Source organism: Ixodes scapularis, unplaced genomic scaffold (assembly GCF_016920785.2).
Source record: "Ixodes scapularis isolate PalLabHiFi unplaced genomic scaffold, ASM1692078v2 PGA_scaffold1__304_contigs__length_218370807, whole genome shotgun sequence".
Lineage (NCBI taxonomy): Eukaryota > Metazoa > Arthropoda > Arachnida > Ixodida > Ixodidae > Ixodes > Ixodes scapularis.
In genome coordinates, this window is record NW_024609846.1 from 181,368,789 (window position 1) to 181,387,628 (window position 18,840).

General features: G+C 46.2%; 1 protein-coding gene across 1 annotated transcript in view; it reads right to left on the reverse strand.

Annotated features, from left to right (window-relative positions):
• Positions 1–1,474: 1,474 nt before the first annotated feature.
• Positions 1,475–18,840, reverse strand: part of LOC8030125 (cactin) — a gene marked incomplete at its 5' end in the record, with an annotated part of 33,118 nt that continues 15,752 nt past the window's right edge. The window contains 5 exon segments of the mRNA XM_040219794.2: positions 1,475–1,736; positions 7,756–7,818; positions 7,908–7,958; positions 8,989–9,072; positions 11,712–11,876. Of these exon segments, the coding sequence (XP_040075728.2) occupies positions 1,611–1,736; positions 7,756–7,818; positions 7,908–7,958; positions 8,989–9,072; positions 11,712–11,876 (489 nt within the window).

Consider the following 18,840-nt stretch of genomic DNA (forward strand, 5'->3'; position numbering starts at 1 on the left):
ACCATCTGGTCATTCATTCATTCATTGTAATAAACCATAAGAGTTCAAAGAACAGACCAGGTTTTCACTTGCACTACTTAATGACGACTTCAGAACTGTGAATTTCTTTGTGAACTACAGTAAACTTTCGTTAGTTCGACCTCGGTTAATTCGACTTTTCGTTCAATTCGATAGTGTTCAAAAGTCCCCGCGAGCGCCCATACATTTCTATGGGAGGAAAAGTTCGAACTCGGGAAGACTCCGCATCGGATAATTCGTCCCGAGCGAATGCGCGCGGGCTCACATTGCAAGGCACCACTGCAAAAAAACCACCAACATACGGCGGAGAAACACGGGCCCTTTGCTGCAAAGCCGAATGTGCGCAAGTATGCGCCTGCTCCTCTACGTCGTTGGGATGGACCTTAGCGAAAGACGCGAGCCAGCGCAACCAATCTGGCGTGGAGGAGCGCGGAGAACATAGCATGTGGTCGGGCACGCACGAGCCAGCGCACGCTCTCAAAGCGTTTTCTGTAGCATCGTGTGCGGTCCATCTTGCGCGTCGAAAAACGCGAATTCTCTTTTCCTTTTTTTTTGTTGCCGAGTCGACTGACTTGGCACCGAAGTTGGCTCGTAAAACTTACTTTTTTCGTTTTTTTTGTAGTGCACAATCTTTTGGGGACGTGATGGTTAACGTTTAGTTACGCTGCTCTCGGAAGCATGCTTTTGGACACGTGTTTTAAGTGCAGATGGCATCAGACCATCTGTGATTACTTTGGACAATGAAAGGAAGTTTAATTTTAACTGTTTTTCTGTCCTTTTTTTAATTCAGTCAGTTGAATAATTCGACCAAATTTCAAGGTCCCGTCGAGGTCGAATTAACGAAAGTTTACTGTACCATCCTCACAAGTTACCCAAACTGTCCGTTTTTAGTTTCCAATCGGCAATCCCGAAGCCATGTTGGGGTATCAGCCCTAATCTTCATCAGGGTTGCAATGAGATTAACTTCAAGATTAAGGATCAGCTCCACTTAGGATTCATGACCCAATTTTGACAGTGTTTACATGCTACCATCTTAACTGTCGACTTATTTACAAAGCAATATGTAGTCTTCTATTATTTTTCAGACATGACTAGAGTGTATAGGCTGCCAAGCAGATTTATTGAGCCCAACTACCTATACTGAACTTAGACAGTCACTAAAATATCCTTAATATCAGTCATTGCCATTCTAGTCTTTCCTCACAAACACAAGCTTAAATCCACTATATTCAGGTTGCACTATAAATAAGTAGTGATGCATGAAGACCATGTGGCAGCATATTGGGACTGCAAGGCAATGAATTATTTTAGCCTCAACTAATTAATGAGGTTGGTGTGTCACATTGCTATGCTAATATTGTAGAACTTGCAAGAAAATCGTTTGGTGCATATGTGTATGAGCAAACTTGTTCTTACAAACACCAAAGAAGACACATTGCAATCTTGAACATGCATCTTAGTATGGTAAACTTTGTTCAATGTTTTTATTAAATAAGAAAAACAACACACAGATAAAATTGTTGGCTTTGTGAGGCACGCATAACTTTACTTTTGTACACACAGTATCTTGTTGGATTCCACTGGCTGTTCTGTCAGCGTCTGTAGCGGTATCGCTTGAAGTGGAACCATAACTGGAAGATGTTGTTGTGGAACTGGCAGCGGAAGCCACGCTTGTATGAGTACTCCCACTCTCGGTTGACAATCTTGAATGCAATGTCCTGCATCACAAAAAAGAAAGCAAAAACGTGAAGAACAACGAGACGGTGAAGCAATTACTGAGACTGTGCTGTTAGAATGGCACTTTCGTTAATACCTAGTCACCTCGACTTGTGAAGCTTTGTGGTGGGCGAGCGCATTTTAGGCACCGGCCACGTCACTGTTTGTGGCCGAATATTTTTGTGGGTGATGAAGATATTATGTTTGTGCTTTGTCTGGCCATTAGTACTTTAAAAAGTGAGCCGCACACGGTGACTGTCAAGCTTCGGGTGAGCAGCGTTCACAGTATTGATGTCTTTGTGTCACAAGCTCGCAGCTCTCTTCTCACCGTCTCGGTTTTAGTGTATTGCAACACATGATCAAACTGCTTTATGGTTATTGATAGGAAGTTTGTTACCGCAGGCTACCGTGCGATGTAGCATGACAGCCGGAAGCTCGCGCTGCGCCTTTGAAGCACAATTTTCAGTGCGTGCCAGGAGCGTTACCGGGCTCCCGGTAGCCAACAAAAGCCTCTGGTAACGCTATGCTAAAACTGCCTATTAACATAATCGGCGTGTTTAAGGGTTTTATTTATTGCTGTATAAAAAAGAAATATTTTAATACACAGGCATTTTATGTACCGTGTTATTTGCAGCGTCGTGGCCCCTCTTGACGCAACTGCCCGTTCTAAGCTCTCGTCACGAACAGCTGTCTACACAGACGCGCTTAAAACGCTTAGAGCAGAGGTTGGCAACCCACGGTTCGCGGGCCGCGTGATGCCCCCGGGGCAGTTTCATGCGGCCTACGGCATGACCCCAGAAAAGGACCCCCGCCTTTTGCAGCTTCCACACAGACCCAAGAACCACATGGAAATCAGGACCACAAATGAGTTAGACAGGAACAAGAAGAGCTTCAAATCGGCATTGTTTGGCATCCCTGAACGTGGGCAGAGGACACCTTCACATCTTTGTTTTGTTCCCCGCCCATGCAGTGCACCTGACGTCACCCTGTCAGCTCTCAGGCCACCACCAGAGAAGTGGGGAAGGAGGAACTCCCCCCTCACTGGGCCCCTCTCTTGTGTGTCCGAGACATTGCTATTCTCCCTCTAGAAGATTATAGAAGATTAACCCGTCACTCAAAATTCATACAAAAGCAGCTTCCCCTCTCTCTCTTCTGTGATGGTGCAAAATAGATGCTGTGATGCAAGTGCAAGACATGTATATGATATGATTCTGCTGCGGACGCAGCAAAATCATATTTCATGATACAATACGCACGCTGGACCAGCTTGCGTGTACGGCAATCAATATCATGTGCGCGCAGGTCGCGGACAATATTGCGGGAGTCTGCTACAAACTCGTGTCACGGGAGCAGATACCGCAAATCGCGGATGCAGCAGATTCGCATTTCACGATGGAATATACACCTAGGAACAACTCGCGTGTTACGGGAGCTGTTATCACGCGCGCAGGTCACAGACAAAAACGCGGTAATGTGCTATGAACTCGCTTATCAGATGTACCAGTATAGCAGATCGCGCAATGGATGCGACTCCCGTCGGATATCGCGCAGCGTCCGATGGGAATCGGGGGGGGGGGGGGGGGGGGGGGGGGGGGTGCGATGAGGCAATGTTTTGGAATTTTTATGTTACAGATATTTAGCCAGAAAAACAGGATGGGCAATCTCTCGCAACTTTATGGTACTACTTAGTGTAAGAAGATAGTACTATTTAAATGCACAGGAGAAAACAACAGCGGTGTCATGCTTGAATGCAGCCAGGGATGCTTGTGGGACAAGCTAAATTCAGTAGTAAGGTAGTAAGCTGGGCTAGTTGGTAAGCATTAAACATGATAATAGACCGCACACAAATAGACAGACCAGAAGAGAAGCGCATACTCGCAACTGGAATGTATCGTGTGAAGAAAAGGAAGATGAAGCAAGATGGACAGAGATTTCTGAAGGTTTCCAGCTGAACGTAGAAGTAAAAACCAAGGAGTGGAGAAAATCCTGGAATCTCTGGCTATTGAGGCGCACGGGGATGACTGCGTGAGTGCCGCCTCCATCACGCTATTTTCGAAAGAAAAAAGTGAAAGCCGTTTACAAATCCCTGTAACGCCGAATTGGAGCGCAGCTCTTGAGGAGGAGTGAAGGGTACTGAGGGGAGGGTAGACCCCTCCTCCTCCCCTCATTCTTTAATATGCTCCGGGGGGGCGGTCACGTGACCTCGGGGGGGGGGGGGGGGGGGGGGGTGTCACGTGACTTCGGGGAGGGGGGTCACGTGACCTCAGAGGGGTCACCTTGGGGTCACGTGACCTTGAGATGACCTTGGGAGGGGTCACGTGACCTTGGGGGTCACGTGACCTTGGGGAGGAGACCATGTGACCTCGGGGGTCACGTGACCTCAGAGGGGTCACGTGACCTTGAGATGACCTTGGGAGGGGTCACGTGACCTTGGGAGTCACGTGGGGTCACGTGACCTTGAGATGACCTTGGGAGGGGTCACGTGACTTTGGGGGTCACGTGACCTTGGGATGACCTTGGTTACGCCGACGGCGACGGCGACGCCGCTCAAGCCGGGAACGGGCCCCTAAGAGCTGCGCTCTAAAACTGTATCTTCTGGGAGCGCCCCAAGTGGGGAACCAAGTCATGAACATGTGAACGCTAGCCACCAAATGTCATACCGAAGAAGAAGTTACCCCTGGGATCTTAATCATATAAGTCATGAGGGTAGATGAAAAAGAAAAAAGAAAAATTCCAGTAAATAGTTTAATTCATGAATGTGGATGAAAAGGAAAAGGAAGAATTTCAGTAAATGGTTGATAGTCCAGCAGTGTGTGTCTCTTTTTCTCCACTCCTTGGTTTTTACTTCTACGTTCAGCTGGAAACCTTCAGAAATCATGTCATACCAACCGGTTCAGCTCCAGGCAGTCATGGACAGAGACACTGGCACGTGGGCATACAATTCTGTCATGCCCAAAAGGCCGTAAAAAAGCAACTTTTTCGCTACACGTCACCGACGGCTGACTAACGCAGTTATCTCCTGAACCCATAATATTATATACCTTGAGCACCTCGCGTGTTTGTTTTTCTTTGCACTATCTAATAATTGAGGGTTTTTTTCGAACGATGGAGAACACGTACACCTCTTACAATGCACAATTATTGGATGGTACAAAGAAAAACAAGTACGCGAGGTGCTCGAGGCATATACTATAATGGGTTTAGGCGGTAATTGCGTTAGTGAGCCGTCGGTGGCACTTAGAGAAAAAGAAGTTGCCTTTTTGTGGTCTTTTGGGCATGACTGAATTGTATGCCCACGTGCCGGTGTCTCTGTCCCCATCTTGCTTTATATTCCTTTTCTTCACGCAATACATTCCAGTTGCAGTGATGTGATTGGCCTAAGCCATTTTGGAGCACCTTTCGGAGCAGCCAAAACAGTGTTTTGGAGCAGCAAATGTGGCCTTTAGAGCAACCAAAACCGTTTTTTGGAGCAGCAAAAGTGGCTTTTGGAAGATATTCTTAGAAAAATAAAAATATTAGTTTTAGGTGCTGTACAAACGAAGGACACTTCGTCTTGTGTTCTGATGCAACTTGTAACGACGGAACTCGCTGCTTGTGGTTTAACTGCTGAGACATCCCACAAGTGTATAGTGCTGTAGGCATTGCTGAGCAATTCCGAAAAACCGCTTGCCACCGTATTATTGGTTCCCGACGTGCCAGATTTTCGTCAAAAGTAAGCAAACGTGAACCAATTGATTGCAAGCATCCCGACTGGTGCCTCTGTCGTGCAATCATGTTCTCATGCACATGAGGGCAACTTCGGCAGGCTTGCAGTTGCGCGTGCTTCGTCGCACGAGTGGAGACAACGGCTGTTCGATCAGAACCGAAACCATGCCACTCCGCTCTGTCGCCAACTGATTCCCAAAATGTAACTGCGGAGCACACTACAAAATACAGCCCGCTTGCCAGGCCGGCAAAGAAAGGTACTACAAACTTAAACACACACACACACACACACACACAAAAAAAAAAAAAAAAAAAATCCTGAGCGCATCAATGCAAGACATTGCCAGCCAGCGTCAAAAAGTTCTTGAAGTGCTTTGCACAACTGTACTTGAGACAAACAAGCGCGCTGTGCGGGCTCAGCATGCATACATTGCCTTGTTTGTTTTAGCTCACTTCTCTTCACTAACTTTCTTTCGCGGCAGATATTTCACGTACCGGGGTCGCCCTCGAAAGAAAGCCCACCGAGAGAAACATATAGGTCATAAATACTTCGATACAGCAGTCTTTGAGTTAAAGAAGGATTTTTATAGTAACGTATGATTTAAGCAAGAACAGGAATGTCGATGCACATTCGGCGGTACTTAGTTTTATTTTAGAAAGCGCCATATCTACAGCGACGTGGGGACGGCAACACCCGACGTCGCGCGACCACGGCAGGCAACGACCAAATATAGTTTCATACGGCCATTGCTTTCAGGAGTGAGTGCTTCAGCTCACAAAGAAGCTCCCGCCACGCAAAAACGTGGTTTCGTTTCACAGCGTGAGGGCATGACTGGTACCCGGCACGCTAGCGTCGGAGCGTCCCGATACACTCGCGTCTGTCGTTGAAAATATTTTAAAAACAGAAGCGAGACGAGACCCACAAGATCACGAAACGTGAGACGGCGGGAAAACAATGCAAGACCGGATGGACAATTGATGCAGGGTACTTTGAGTCCGGCGGCTGCTCGCGCCACATAACACACGCATGCTCAATTACGGTACTCAGTTTCGTTTTGGTTTTGAAAGGCGACCAAAATTGGTGTTTTGGTGCAGGCTTGGCGCAGATTACCCATTATTTGGCAAAATGTATCAGGATGTAGCAGGGTTACCCCCTTGGCGCAGTTTGGCGCAATGGGCGCAGCAATCACATCACTGCAGTTGTAAGTACAGTAAAACCTCGTTATAACAAAATGGGATATAACAAACTAATGGATATAACAAAGCAATCATAATTCCCCTTGCATGCTAATAGGGAAGAAATGGACATTGGCTATAACAAACTAATGGTTACAACGAAATAATTACGATCGCTCCTTCAAGTTTGTTATAACGAGGTTTTACTGTACGCGCTTCTCTTCCGTTCCCTCCTTACCTTGTCTGTTCTGTCTATTTGTGCGCGGTCTATCATCATGTTTAAGCTAAATTTACCCTGATGTTTAGAGCTACATATAAAGTTAGTTCCTTACTGACTATTGCCCCAATATTGTTCCTAAACTGTTTCCACAGCTTAGGAACAACATATGCCATTGAAGAAACAAATACAGGTGGGGTAAAGATGAAAAGCTATGCTCTCTCTTCATCCCCTCTACAAAATTTTCTATTAGCACTACACTGCAGTGTGGGCAGACAAACCACATTCGTGTCAATGCTGATCTGGTACTTCGTTCAACAGTTGTCATCATCTGCTGATTTCAAAAGAGTACACTTAGAAAACTGAACTGAATGATTATTCAATAATTAGCTTGATCTCGCTCACTTTGCTTGTTGCCTGAAAGGCATGTTGGATATGGTATTGAGCTTCAGACTCAAGTCATTGGCACTGTTAAGATAAGTCTTATTGACAGCTTCCTGTCCATGAAAAAAGCTGTTTTATGCAGAGGTCATGTGGTTGCTCCACAAGAAGCCTGTAGAGAATGCTGCCGCCAGGGCCGTAACCAGGGGGGGGGGGGGGATAGGGGGTTCTGACCCCCCCCCGGAATTTTTTTCTGGGTACAGCCCTGGTCGGTGCACTTGCAGCCAGCCGATTTTAATCTCCACCTCTGCGCACGCGCAGTGGCACCGGTCGGCTGCCGGGTACCAAACCGGGACCGGTTCTCCGGTTTGCTATAACTCTCCATTATATGCCACCGATGCACATGATTCATAGGCGAAAATAAGACAATAGACATTTTCAAAATGGCCGCCGTTGTCCCCGAAAACCCCCCCCGAAATTTTTTTCTGGGTACGGCCCTGGCTGCCGCCATGCCCACAAACGACAACGAAACATGTGCATACCTCGTACGGTGGTCCGGCATGGAAGCGCAGGATTGAGAAGTCCTTGTTTCCATCAATAGGTGTCTGCAAAATAACAAATTGTCCTTTGTTTTAACTGTATTTCTAAGGGTTCCACTGCAAACGTAGAATGAGAGCAAGTGCAAATAGCTTACCAGAAAGTACTCTGGGGTTCTATTCTTGTCAATGAGGTCTGGGTAAAAAATCTGGAAGGAGAAACAACAAGAAATGAGTCACTAGAAAGCTCTGCTCAGAGTGTCGGCACTCTTTTTCCCTATTGTCAGGTGCTGCCTCGACAGCCGTTCGTCCGTTCGCATCACGAGTCAACAGCTCATGGTCGCCACCATTTTGGTGCTCGGAGCCAGACGAGCACCGTTTGCGGAGGTCGTGGTCCCGTAACGAGACCTTTGGCGGTAGATATAACGTTCGGAGATCATAGCGGCACCGTTTTGCTCCGTTGTGAACTGTTTTAGGAAGCAGGATGATGAAAAGCACCTCTTCCATCTTCCGTCGGGCTGTCGGCAGAACTGGTGACAACTGGCAACGTCAACTGATGCACGAATATTTCGGCTTAAGTGTCGCTACTTTAAGGCATAGCTTATTTGGTGACTCTAGGTCGCATTATCCATGCACTCTAAACAACTGTTCAGATAAACGCTAGCGGTGAAGACAACTTTTACAAGAGCCCATCCAACTAACAGGGAGGCAACATATTCCGACTGAGGGCACATTGCGCAACAGCAGTTGTTAGAAAGGCCTATCTATTTTCGGAGTCAAAGAATGACAAAAAAAGGTTAAAAAAGAGCAGCTGGATCCCAAACATTTTTACATCGAGCAATAACGGGTATCGTAACAATAGCAGAGTCAAAAACTCACAGGGTCTCTCATGTTATCCCTAAGACGACTTGAAGGCGAACGCCCAAGCGCCGATCCCAGTGATAGCAAATTTGGGAAGACGGCGCGCACTCTGACGACACACTTTTGGCGCCATTAATCTCGCGACATGTTGCACGCCTGCTCTTCGCTGCTGCTCGAGCGAGAGTGTCCTCCTCTCCCGCTGGGTTTGCACTCTGTGCTTGCCTCCGCCATTTCTGGCACAAGTAACACCATCTCGTGATCCAGTGGCAAACCGTGGGTTTTGGTACATTTCATGTCACCAACGTGTTTTCACTCAAGGACTGATCGATGAGACATACTATAAAGCTTTCGCCTTAATAAAGGTAAAAATGGTCTCACGTTGAACTTGTAGCCCTGCACAATCTTGGGCGGAGGGTTGTCCATGTCATAGTGGGTCTGGTTGTACTTGTTCCACTCGAATCCCTAGAGAGAGATGGGTGAAAGTAGCAAAGTAAACACTCTTGCAAATGCTGTTCGGTGCTCTTCCAAGATGATCCCATCGTTCACCCAAAATAAGTCTGGCTTTTTTTACAAATGGAGCCCACATTCCTACTTTCCTATACTATGATGTACGGAGATTCAATTATTCTAACTTATAGAAGCAACCCGGTAAATCGGCAAAGATGGATAACATTTCAATATGAAGAGGAACTTGCATCAAGTTCCCATTTAACATTGTTCAAACCCCCTTTTGCCCATTTCATGCCCATCATCGTCCCCGTCAAATCGAGACTTGCCCCTTCTTGGGAGGCTTTACATTGTCTTCATTTCACACATTACACTGTAGCTGGGAAAATGGAGTGCAAAAATAACCTTCACTGTACTCCACCGTAAAATATTAAGGTGGGCTAGATGGTTTGACATATTAAACGTAAATAGCGCGAAGGACAGACGAGGACACGAAGATGGCGGCACAAGCACTACAGTCTGTTGTTAGTTAAGAGCAGGACAAACCCCTCCCACAAAGCTCTCTGCTTGCCATGGTCGGTGGTCCAGTGTTCGCTCTGCTATTAGCCCCGAGAGCGAGCACAAGCGTCGCTGCGGTCGCCGCACCCGGATTGGGTGAGGTGTACTGTGACGTCAGGGGGAGTACTCCGCTCCGCGATCTTGCATCGGCTCGCCTCCCAGCACCGGTTTCCTGGTTTGGCGTTGTGTGCCGCAAGCCCTTCGAGGAGCTGGACTTTGTTTACCTGGCGGTATTGACGTGCTTCCGTACATTTTATAAGCCTGCTTGTCCTTTTTACCTTTAAAATTGGGTTACAAATCTCGAAAGCTTTCGGCGGAGGCAATTCCGCCGATAAACCTCCCCGTTCGTCCACACGACACAAGGCAATCTTGCGAGGGGTCGGTGAAGCGATGGCGCAAGTGTTTCAGACGCTGGAATTCTGTTCCTTGCACGTTCATGATTTAAGACGATATTAGATCCCGCTTTCAAGGCAATTGAAGTGGCATTTATATCATGGGCCTTTGGGTAGTCGGCAAATTAGCTCGCGACCCTGACTCTGCGCTGCCACTCTGCATGCGCTGGTTCGCAGATGTTTTAAAGGCCGTGCGTCTGATATTGAAAGTGCTCGTGGAACAGGGTTGTTTTACATAAATGTAGCTTCTTCGCGAATTAATTATATAGTTTATACACGTATGCAGGCATATTTCTTAGAAGATGCACAATTACTGGAAATTAGTTTGTAAGGTAGCAGCAAAAACGGCCTAATTGCCCCCAGTTGTCTGTATGATATGTATTGAACTGCCAAACTATGCACGGCAATAGTGCCGTAATATGGAATGTTTATACTTTTTCCTGACATTCTTTATTCCAGCCTATTTCAAAAATACACCGCTTAGTCTGAATTGTCATTTCCAATTAAAAGAGACACTGCTGCAGGTCCCCAAAAGCTTCCTCAGCCTCCCAACTCCCTACAGCTGGACTCTATGACATCAGAGGAAAACAGGAGTAAAAGCAAGCATTCGAACGTCTGTCCAGTGGTAGATGCAGCACTAGCAGCAGAAAATGTGGAACCTCTGAAGGGCGGCAGTCTGCGTGAGAAAAGCTTCTGGTATTTTAGCTTCAGGACAATTTGATTTAAGTAAAATCTCAATTTTAGGGCTTAAGGGGCTAATAACGAGCTAGACACCTTCGCTTTCGTTTGTTATACATTACTTGAAAGTTGATATAAACAAGTCCTCAAATACCACCCGTGTAGTTCATTGAAATACTATCCGAATCCAGCAAAGGTCAAATGCAAGCATGTATATAATAAATGTTCCTTGTTTGTTTTGTTTTTTTTTACTTTCCCCTTGCACTTGGGCTGTCTTACTTGTGATTCTTTCTTGATGGCCCAGGCTGTATTTAACATGTTGCTCGAGCAGCATGCAGCTTTTCTGCTTCGGCGATCTTGTTTAAAAACAGAGATACAAAAAAAAAAATAATATGCATAACCTGCCAATTCATTCAGACCCTCAGCAGCATTTATTGTGCGAGATGTAAATCTACAGTGATGCTCCTGCAATTGTGGCCATATTTCTTAATTTTCATATACCAGCTGCGATTCATGCGTTGCCTGCCTTGTCAAGCATGCTTAAAATGTTGGTTGAAGTTTCGCCTGTAGCTACAGGCCATACCTCAATAAAGGCTCATATAAAAATTTACACTTCCTACGAAAAACACGCCTCCAAAAAAATTAAATAGAAACGAGCGCGCCGTCAGCTAGCGTCGTCACAGCCTCCACAGGGCGAGCTGGCCGAGTCGGGGAAAAATTCTTTCCTCGCCGTGACGTCACCCCGGTTCGCCGTAAGGGGGCGCCACGCGAACTTCTCGGGGCTAATAGTGGAAAAGGTAGAGGGCTCTTGTAGGAGGAGCTTGTCACACATTTTTACGATGCAAGAGACTATACTCCCGTCTTCACTGTGTCCTCGTCTGTCCTTTTGCGCTATTTATGTTTCGTCAGCTTCAAGGGTCTGCATCCGGACTACTAATTGACTGGATGTAGCCCGTCACTTGATTACACAAAAGAGGAAACGTCGGCCAAAAGCAATTCAAGGTGCCCAAAGGGACTATTACTGACCGTGTGGACACGGTTGAAGTAGCGGGGCTTGCGCGGCCGGTACTTGTCCGACCAGAGGTAGGTCTTGTCCTGGAGTGGGGCCTCCACGCTGAAGTTGGCGTCGTCCCCGTCCATGCCCTTGCGTGCTTCCAGCATGAAGGCACGCTCCTCCCGCGTGCTCAAGTCCTGCAATGGGGTTTGAGGGACATTGTAGGATTAGGCTCGTGAAACAATATCAGACCATCTTCTGCAGAATTACTGCATTTTCACTAAACACAGTTGAACCTCTTTATAACGAACACTGATATAGCGAGTTATCGGATATAGAGAACTAATCACGAAGTTTGGTTGGTCATGTTTGATTTGGATGGGAGTTCTAGTTATATAACGAAACCGTGAAATCTGACGTGCTATCGTTTATAGCGAAGCAATTCCTGCTTTTCTTGCGTCCCAAAATACTACGAAGGTTATTAAAAAGTAGAAAAAATACAAAAAGTAATTTCTAAAAAAAAAAATCCAAAAGTTTAGATCGCCCTATGTGTAAAAATGCGCTTCTCAGGAGGTAGTGCCACGTATGAACCGAGCAAATGACGGCGGTTGCGCCGCTGCTGGCCTCTATGAGAGGCATCAAGAACCAGTGAAGACTAAAGCCAGCCGTCAACTCGTAGCAGAGCTACTAATGGCGACGAAGCGAAAAGCTGTCTCTCTGGAGACAAAAGAGAAGGTTTTGAAGGAGGTGTACCGTAATTGAAAGAAAAAAAAACATCACTGCAGACTTCGAGCTTGCACCAAGCACGATATCTATCATCCTGATTGCAAGGAAGAAGATCGAAGACTGCTATGCAAACAACGCCGTCAAGACTCACCGAAAGAGTCTAAGGCCTTGCCTCAACCCTGACATGGAAGGGGTTCTGTTCTCGCGGTTTAAGGACGTAAGGGCGCGAAATTTGCTGGTGCCTGGTTAGCTTCTTGAAACGAAAAGAATCAGTCTGGCCTGTCTGTTAGGGCACAATGATTTGAGCTCCAGCGCGGTGGCACCAGGTGAAGAGGCACCAGCCCAAAATCACGTCTTCAAATAAATGGAATAATAGATCCAGCAAAATGTTGTTTCTCGTGTTGCAAATCGATATCCTCATGCTCTGATCTATTTTTTTTAAAGCTGCTTAGTGACAGGTAAGGATCTCGTAATCCGCGATAGTGCATTTTTATATCTTAGTGTTGTGGACATTCTTGCATGGGCTCAAACAAATTTATGCTCCCGATGCTAGTTCATTATAACGAGGTTTGACTGTATCTTCCTGTTGTTCCTCCCTGCTTCTCTAGTATGAAAACACGGGGAGTGTATGGGAGTGACTCGTAAAATGTTGGTGTGGGATGCAAGAGCACGCGTGGTTGGTAGTTGGAAGCACAGGTGTTTGGCTGGTAGCCAACTCTGCTGCCTCCCATGTTTATATTAAAGCACGCCTTCGGACGACACAATATCTGGGTTTGCTTTCGTTAAAATGCAATCGTGCACTAAAAGTACAGGGACATAATTCAACCTTGTTCGAAGTGTATCCTAAAGCACCCTGCGACTCTCCAAGCACTATACTAATACATTAAAGGACACATGCAAAGGAAAAAAACATTTTTTTTAAGCAGCTTAGATGGAAAAAGGATATCATAAAACGATTTTACAACCAAGAAAAACAATTTAGAGCTATATTTACGGCACTAGACGAATTTGTAGTTGGCGCCGGCGGGTGCCGCAGAAAAGTGGCCCTTATTTATCACATTGTTTGTTTGTTTGTTGGTGTTTTATGGCGCAAGGGCAACACGAGGGCCCAATAGCGCCAAGATCCTGTTTAGCTGATTTAATATGTAGTATGTTAGTGCTTATGGGTAAAACTAATGTGCTATGTTTAGCTAATATACAAATGGATAATATGGCCTATAGAGTGTAAAGGGCTCCAAAAATTCATGTATACTAGAGAAGTGACTTGAGGCCACTTTTTTGAAGGAACGTGAATAAGTCTTTGAGTGGAATCTGAGGTTCAGGACCTAACACCAAACACGGATGAAATGGAATGTTTAATCTTCTTAGTGGTGCTAAAAGTGGTTTAAGGAAAGATTCCAGCTTCCTGCAAACAAACAGATGCATTACTGTAAGGTCTGAGTCACATATTTCGCAGGTAGGAGGCTCATCGCCCATTAAGAGATGTGAGTGTGTTAAGCGTGTATGTCCAATGCGCAGTCGTGTTAACAATACACTGTCATGACGCGAGAGGTGACGATGGTCCTGAAATTTATCTGTAGTAGGGTGAAGGGTATGAAGCTTGTTACCTTCACATTTCTTCCATTGCCGCAACCATTTTGTCGCAACACTCTTGGACATTTCACGGCGAATGTCACTTAAGGGCAAAGGCATCTGTGTTCTGTCTTCGAACGGACCTTGTCGGGCACTTTTGTCGGCAAGCTCATTTCCAGTGATGCCACTATGCCCTGGAACCCAGAGGAACCGAACGTGTCCGCCTATTGACTGGATTTCTCGTAACAGCGTATGAATATCTACAATAAACGGGTGTTTCTTAGGCTCTATAGCACAGATGGACATAAGTGCACTTAAAGAGTCGGAGCATATCAGTGATTTCTTGATCCGGGACTTTCTGATGTGCTTAAGCGAAGCAATAATCGCATATAATTCAGATGGGAAGACAGATGCTATTGGAGACAACTGGAAAGCATTTCTGGTGGTCCCAGAAACAAAGGCCGCTCCAACAGCATCGCCCATTTTAGAACCATCAGTGTAAAATGCCCGGTAGTCCTTGAACTCTTTAAGAATTTCTAAAAAACACTGTTGGTACACCAGAGGTGCAGTACATGGCTTTTGGAACTTAGTTAGCCGCAGATCACAGGAAATGCTTGGGTCATACCAAGGGGGGAGTGGTGGACGAAAAGTTGAAACCTTGCTTATTGAAAACCTAGTGTCCGACAAAACTTGCTGCACACGAATTCCAAATGGTTGGGCGACTGATGGGCGTCGAGCAAACAGCTCAGTGAAAGGTGGGGCTAGGACATGAGTGTAGGCTGGATTGTCCTTGTACATTGAAATTCTACCTGCATAAAATAGACCTAGCAATTCTCTCCTAAGACATAGGGGCTGTTCATGGGCTGTTATGTATAGGCTCTCCACTGGTGATGTTCGAAAAGCTCCTGTGCACAAACGAATTGCCTGGTGATGAACAGGGTCAAGCTGTCGAATTGTGTTTTGTCTAGCCGATCCATAAACAAAGCTACAATAATCCAGTTTTGAACGCACTGTAGCCCGGTAAATATGCAGAAGAGACTCCACGTGTCCTCCCCAAGATGTGTGTGCAAGCACTTTAAGAATATTTAGTTTTTTTAGGCAGTTTTTGCGAAGATGGGCAATATGCTCTCCAAATGTCAGTTTTCGGTCAAAAATGACTCCAAGAAATTTTTGAGAGTCCTTACAAGTAAGTTGTGTACCATTTAGTGACAGTTCGGGATTGGGGTACAGTCCGCGTTTCCGCGTGAAATGTACAATGGCACTTTTTTCTGCTGAGAACTGAAATCCGTTTCGAAAACACCACTTGCCCAGTTTGTTTATGCAGAGCTGGAGTTGTCGCTCGGCAACTCGCAGAGATGAAGTCCTGATAGAAATTTTAAGGTCATCGGCATATAAAGAGTGTTCGATGGGCGAGAAATTTCACGGCAGAGTGAATTTATCTGAACCAAAAATAACGTGACACTTAAAATGCAGCCCTGGGGAACGCCCGTTTCCTGCATAAACTCGTCAGAAAGAACAGCTCCCCGGCGCACCTGAAAAGTGCGATCTGTTAAGGAGTTTTTAATCAACACCATCATGTTACCATTAAAACCCATTGACACCAGGTTGCTAAGAATACCATGCCTCCATGTTGTATCATATGCCTTAGCAAGATCGAAGAAAACTGCCACCAGATGTTCACGCCTCACAAAGGCCGAGCGAACCTCCATCTCCAGAGACACAAGATGATCGAGGGTGGAGCGGTTTTTGCGGAAACCACACTGAGCTCGTGATAGTAAGTTTTTTGCCTCTAGGCAAAAAACAAGTCTTGAATTTATCATATGTTCCAGCACCTTGCAGAGGCAGCTGGTGAGAGCTATTGGTCTGTAGTTCTGAGGATTTGTGTGATCTTTGCCTGGCTTTGGAATGGCTATAACGACTGCTTTCCTCCAGGATGTTGGGAACACCCCCGTTTCCCATATTCTGTTATAGAACTTCAGAAGAGCAAGTTTGAAATCGTGGGATAAGTTAGCAATCATTTTATAGTGTATGTTGTCTAAGCCAACTGCAGAATTCCGGCAATGCAGGGTCGATAGTTCCAGCTCTCGAAAAGATAAAGGTTTGTTGTAAGGTTCCTCGCTACTGAGTTTTATTGGCAGTGGTTTTCTTTCTACTTGCGTGCAATAAGCTAGAAAAGGTTTTTGGTATGAAGACTTGCTCGATATTACTGAAAAGGTATGTCCCAGCAGATTTGCCTGGTCTATGGGAGAGCACACTTGAACTGTTCCATCTTTGAGAATAGAGTCGGGTATCATTATATAAGCCCTCCATCTTCCGGACTTTGTCCCAGATTTCTTTTGTTGATGTGTCCTGGGTAACCTCCGAGGTGTACTTGCACCAGGAGTTTTTCTTCTGGCTTCTGATTATGCGGCGGAGCTCAGCTTTGCTTCTTTTAAGGGCGATCAACCACTCAGAAGTGGGATACCTCTTGAACTTTCCCCAATACTTATTTTTATTTTTCTTGGCTTCTGTGCATTCTGGAGACCACCAGGGTTTTGGGTATTTTGGAAACCGTGATGATGTTTTTGGAATTGAAACTGTTGCTGCGTCAATTATGACAGTTGTCAAAGCAGACGTGGCCTCATCGATATTAAGTGCGGTGAAACCATCCTCGGGAATCTGGGCCTGTTCACTGAATTTCGCCCAGTCAGCCTTCTCAATGACCCACCGAGGCACTCTTTTCGTAACACAAGGAGTAGCGCACGAGTGTTGGATGACAATGGGAAAGTGATCACTGTTATATGGATTGTGGTGAACACGCCAGGACAATTTCGTAAAAAGAGAAGCTGAACAAAATGATAAGTCTATGGCAGAGTATTTTACAGGTAAGCTTAGGGTAATATGCGTAGGAGACTTGTCATTTAAAAGATTCAGTGAATTTTTGAGCAAAAAATTCTCCACCACTTTGCCTCTAGAGTCATCCAATTGACTTCCCCATAGTCTATTGTGAGCATTGAAGTCTCCAAGAAGCATGTAAGGGCTTGGGAGTTCATTTACAAGCTGTTCTAGCTCTGTCAACGTGATCTGTTCATTAGGTGGAAGATAAAGAGAGCATACAGTTACCGTGATACCGATGTAAATACGTGCAGCAACTGCTTCCAAGTTTGAGGTTAAAAGAATCTGCTCTGAAGGACACGATGGCTGCACAATGAGAGCCACTCCTCCACCTCTCACATCCGGAGGACGGTCTTTACGATATACTGCGCATCTGCCAAATCTGAACGAGGCCGACTCGGAAAGGAAGGTTTCCTGAAGACAGGTCACCTCTGGGTCTAGGGCCTGCATCAGATCCTTTAAATCTTCAATGTTTGAGCGTGCTCCTCTGCAGTTCCACTGCACAATATTCACTGGCATTATGCTAGGGCGGTCCTGTTATGCGAGGGCTCTGTTTCTTTTTTGGTTGCTTGTCAACTTCCATAGGGGTAGCCTGATCTGCAGGATCAGTGCAGGATTCAGCCATCCCTCCTTGTACACCAGGGGCTTCATGATGCGAACAGGATGCACCACGATTACACTCGGGTGCATCCAGAGCATTTGATTGAGGTGTACTATGTTGTTTTTCCTGTAGTATGGGAAGGTTGAACACAACCTTTTGGGAGCGTCCAAATGAAGGTGACTTGTTAGATTTCACCTTCTCCTGAACCTTGGCGTTGGGAGTGGCCGATGTGCTGGCAGCGCTCCCAGAGTGATGAGAACAGGAGGATGGGGAGCCCTGAGGTGCCTCCTCTGCACGCCGTCGGGGTTGCGAGAGACCACTCAGACGCACCGACGTGTCGGTTGTTTGCGTCATGGGAGTCTGTAAGGGTGTGTTATCCACCCTTGGTTTTGCAAGGAAAGGGGGGCTAAATGGGGCCACAATATCCTGAGCGGAGTATTGTGTACCCACAGAGGTCTTTGGCGGAGCAGCCCCCCTGGCTGCCGCCTCAGCATACGTGCCTCCTTGCAGGAAGGAGAGACGCTTACGTGCTTCCTGGTAAGTCAAGTTTTCCTTTGTCTTTAGAGTTATTATTTCCTTTTCCAGTTTGAATTTAGGGCACGAACGAGAGTATGCCGGGTGAGGTCCTCGGCAATTCAAGCAGGTGTGTGAGTCACTAGAACAGTTGTCTGTGGGGTGATCGTTGCTTGCACATTTGGCACATGTCGTTTTTCCTCTGCATGTGGTTGACCCATGGCCAAAACTTTGGCAGCGGAAGCAACGTCTAGGATTGGGGATCTAGGGCCTCACTTTGCAGTTAAGGTAGCCAGCCTTGACTGCGGAGGGGAGACTTGTTGAGTTGAACGTTAAAACTATATGTTTAGTGTCCCTTTCCTGGCCATCACGACGAAGAGTGATCCGTCGAACAGCGATGACTCCCTGATCTTTAAGACCTTCAAGGATCTCTTCGTTCGAGCTTCCAAGTAGATCATCCTCGGAGATGACGCCCTGCGTGCTATTGAGAGAGCGGTGAATGGTAACAGAAACGGCATAGTCTTGGATTTCGTTGAGGGCAAGTAATGCAGTACTCTGCTCTGCAGTATGGACTTCAACAAGGAGGTCACCAGAAAAAAGCTTCTTTGCTTTGAAATTTTTTCCAACTACCATCTCCAAAGTCTTTGCGACTAGGAAAGGAGAAAGTTTTGCCAGTGGTTTGTCCTCATTGTCGGAGTGCATAACCAAAAATTTTGGAAAAGTTTCCGGCGCAGTGGTACGATTTTTAAGAAGTTTGTCCTCGGTGCGGGCCCTTTTCAGAGCCCGATCAGAGTTTTTGTTTAGCTTGGAACCCATAATAAATGGGGAGGCGTTCGGCGTCTGTAGCGCACCACCCACCACGGAGCCCAACATGG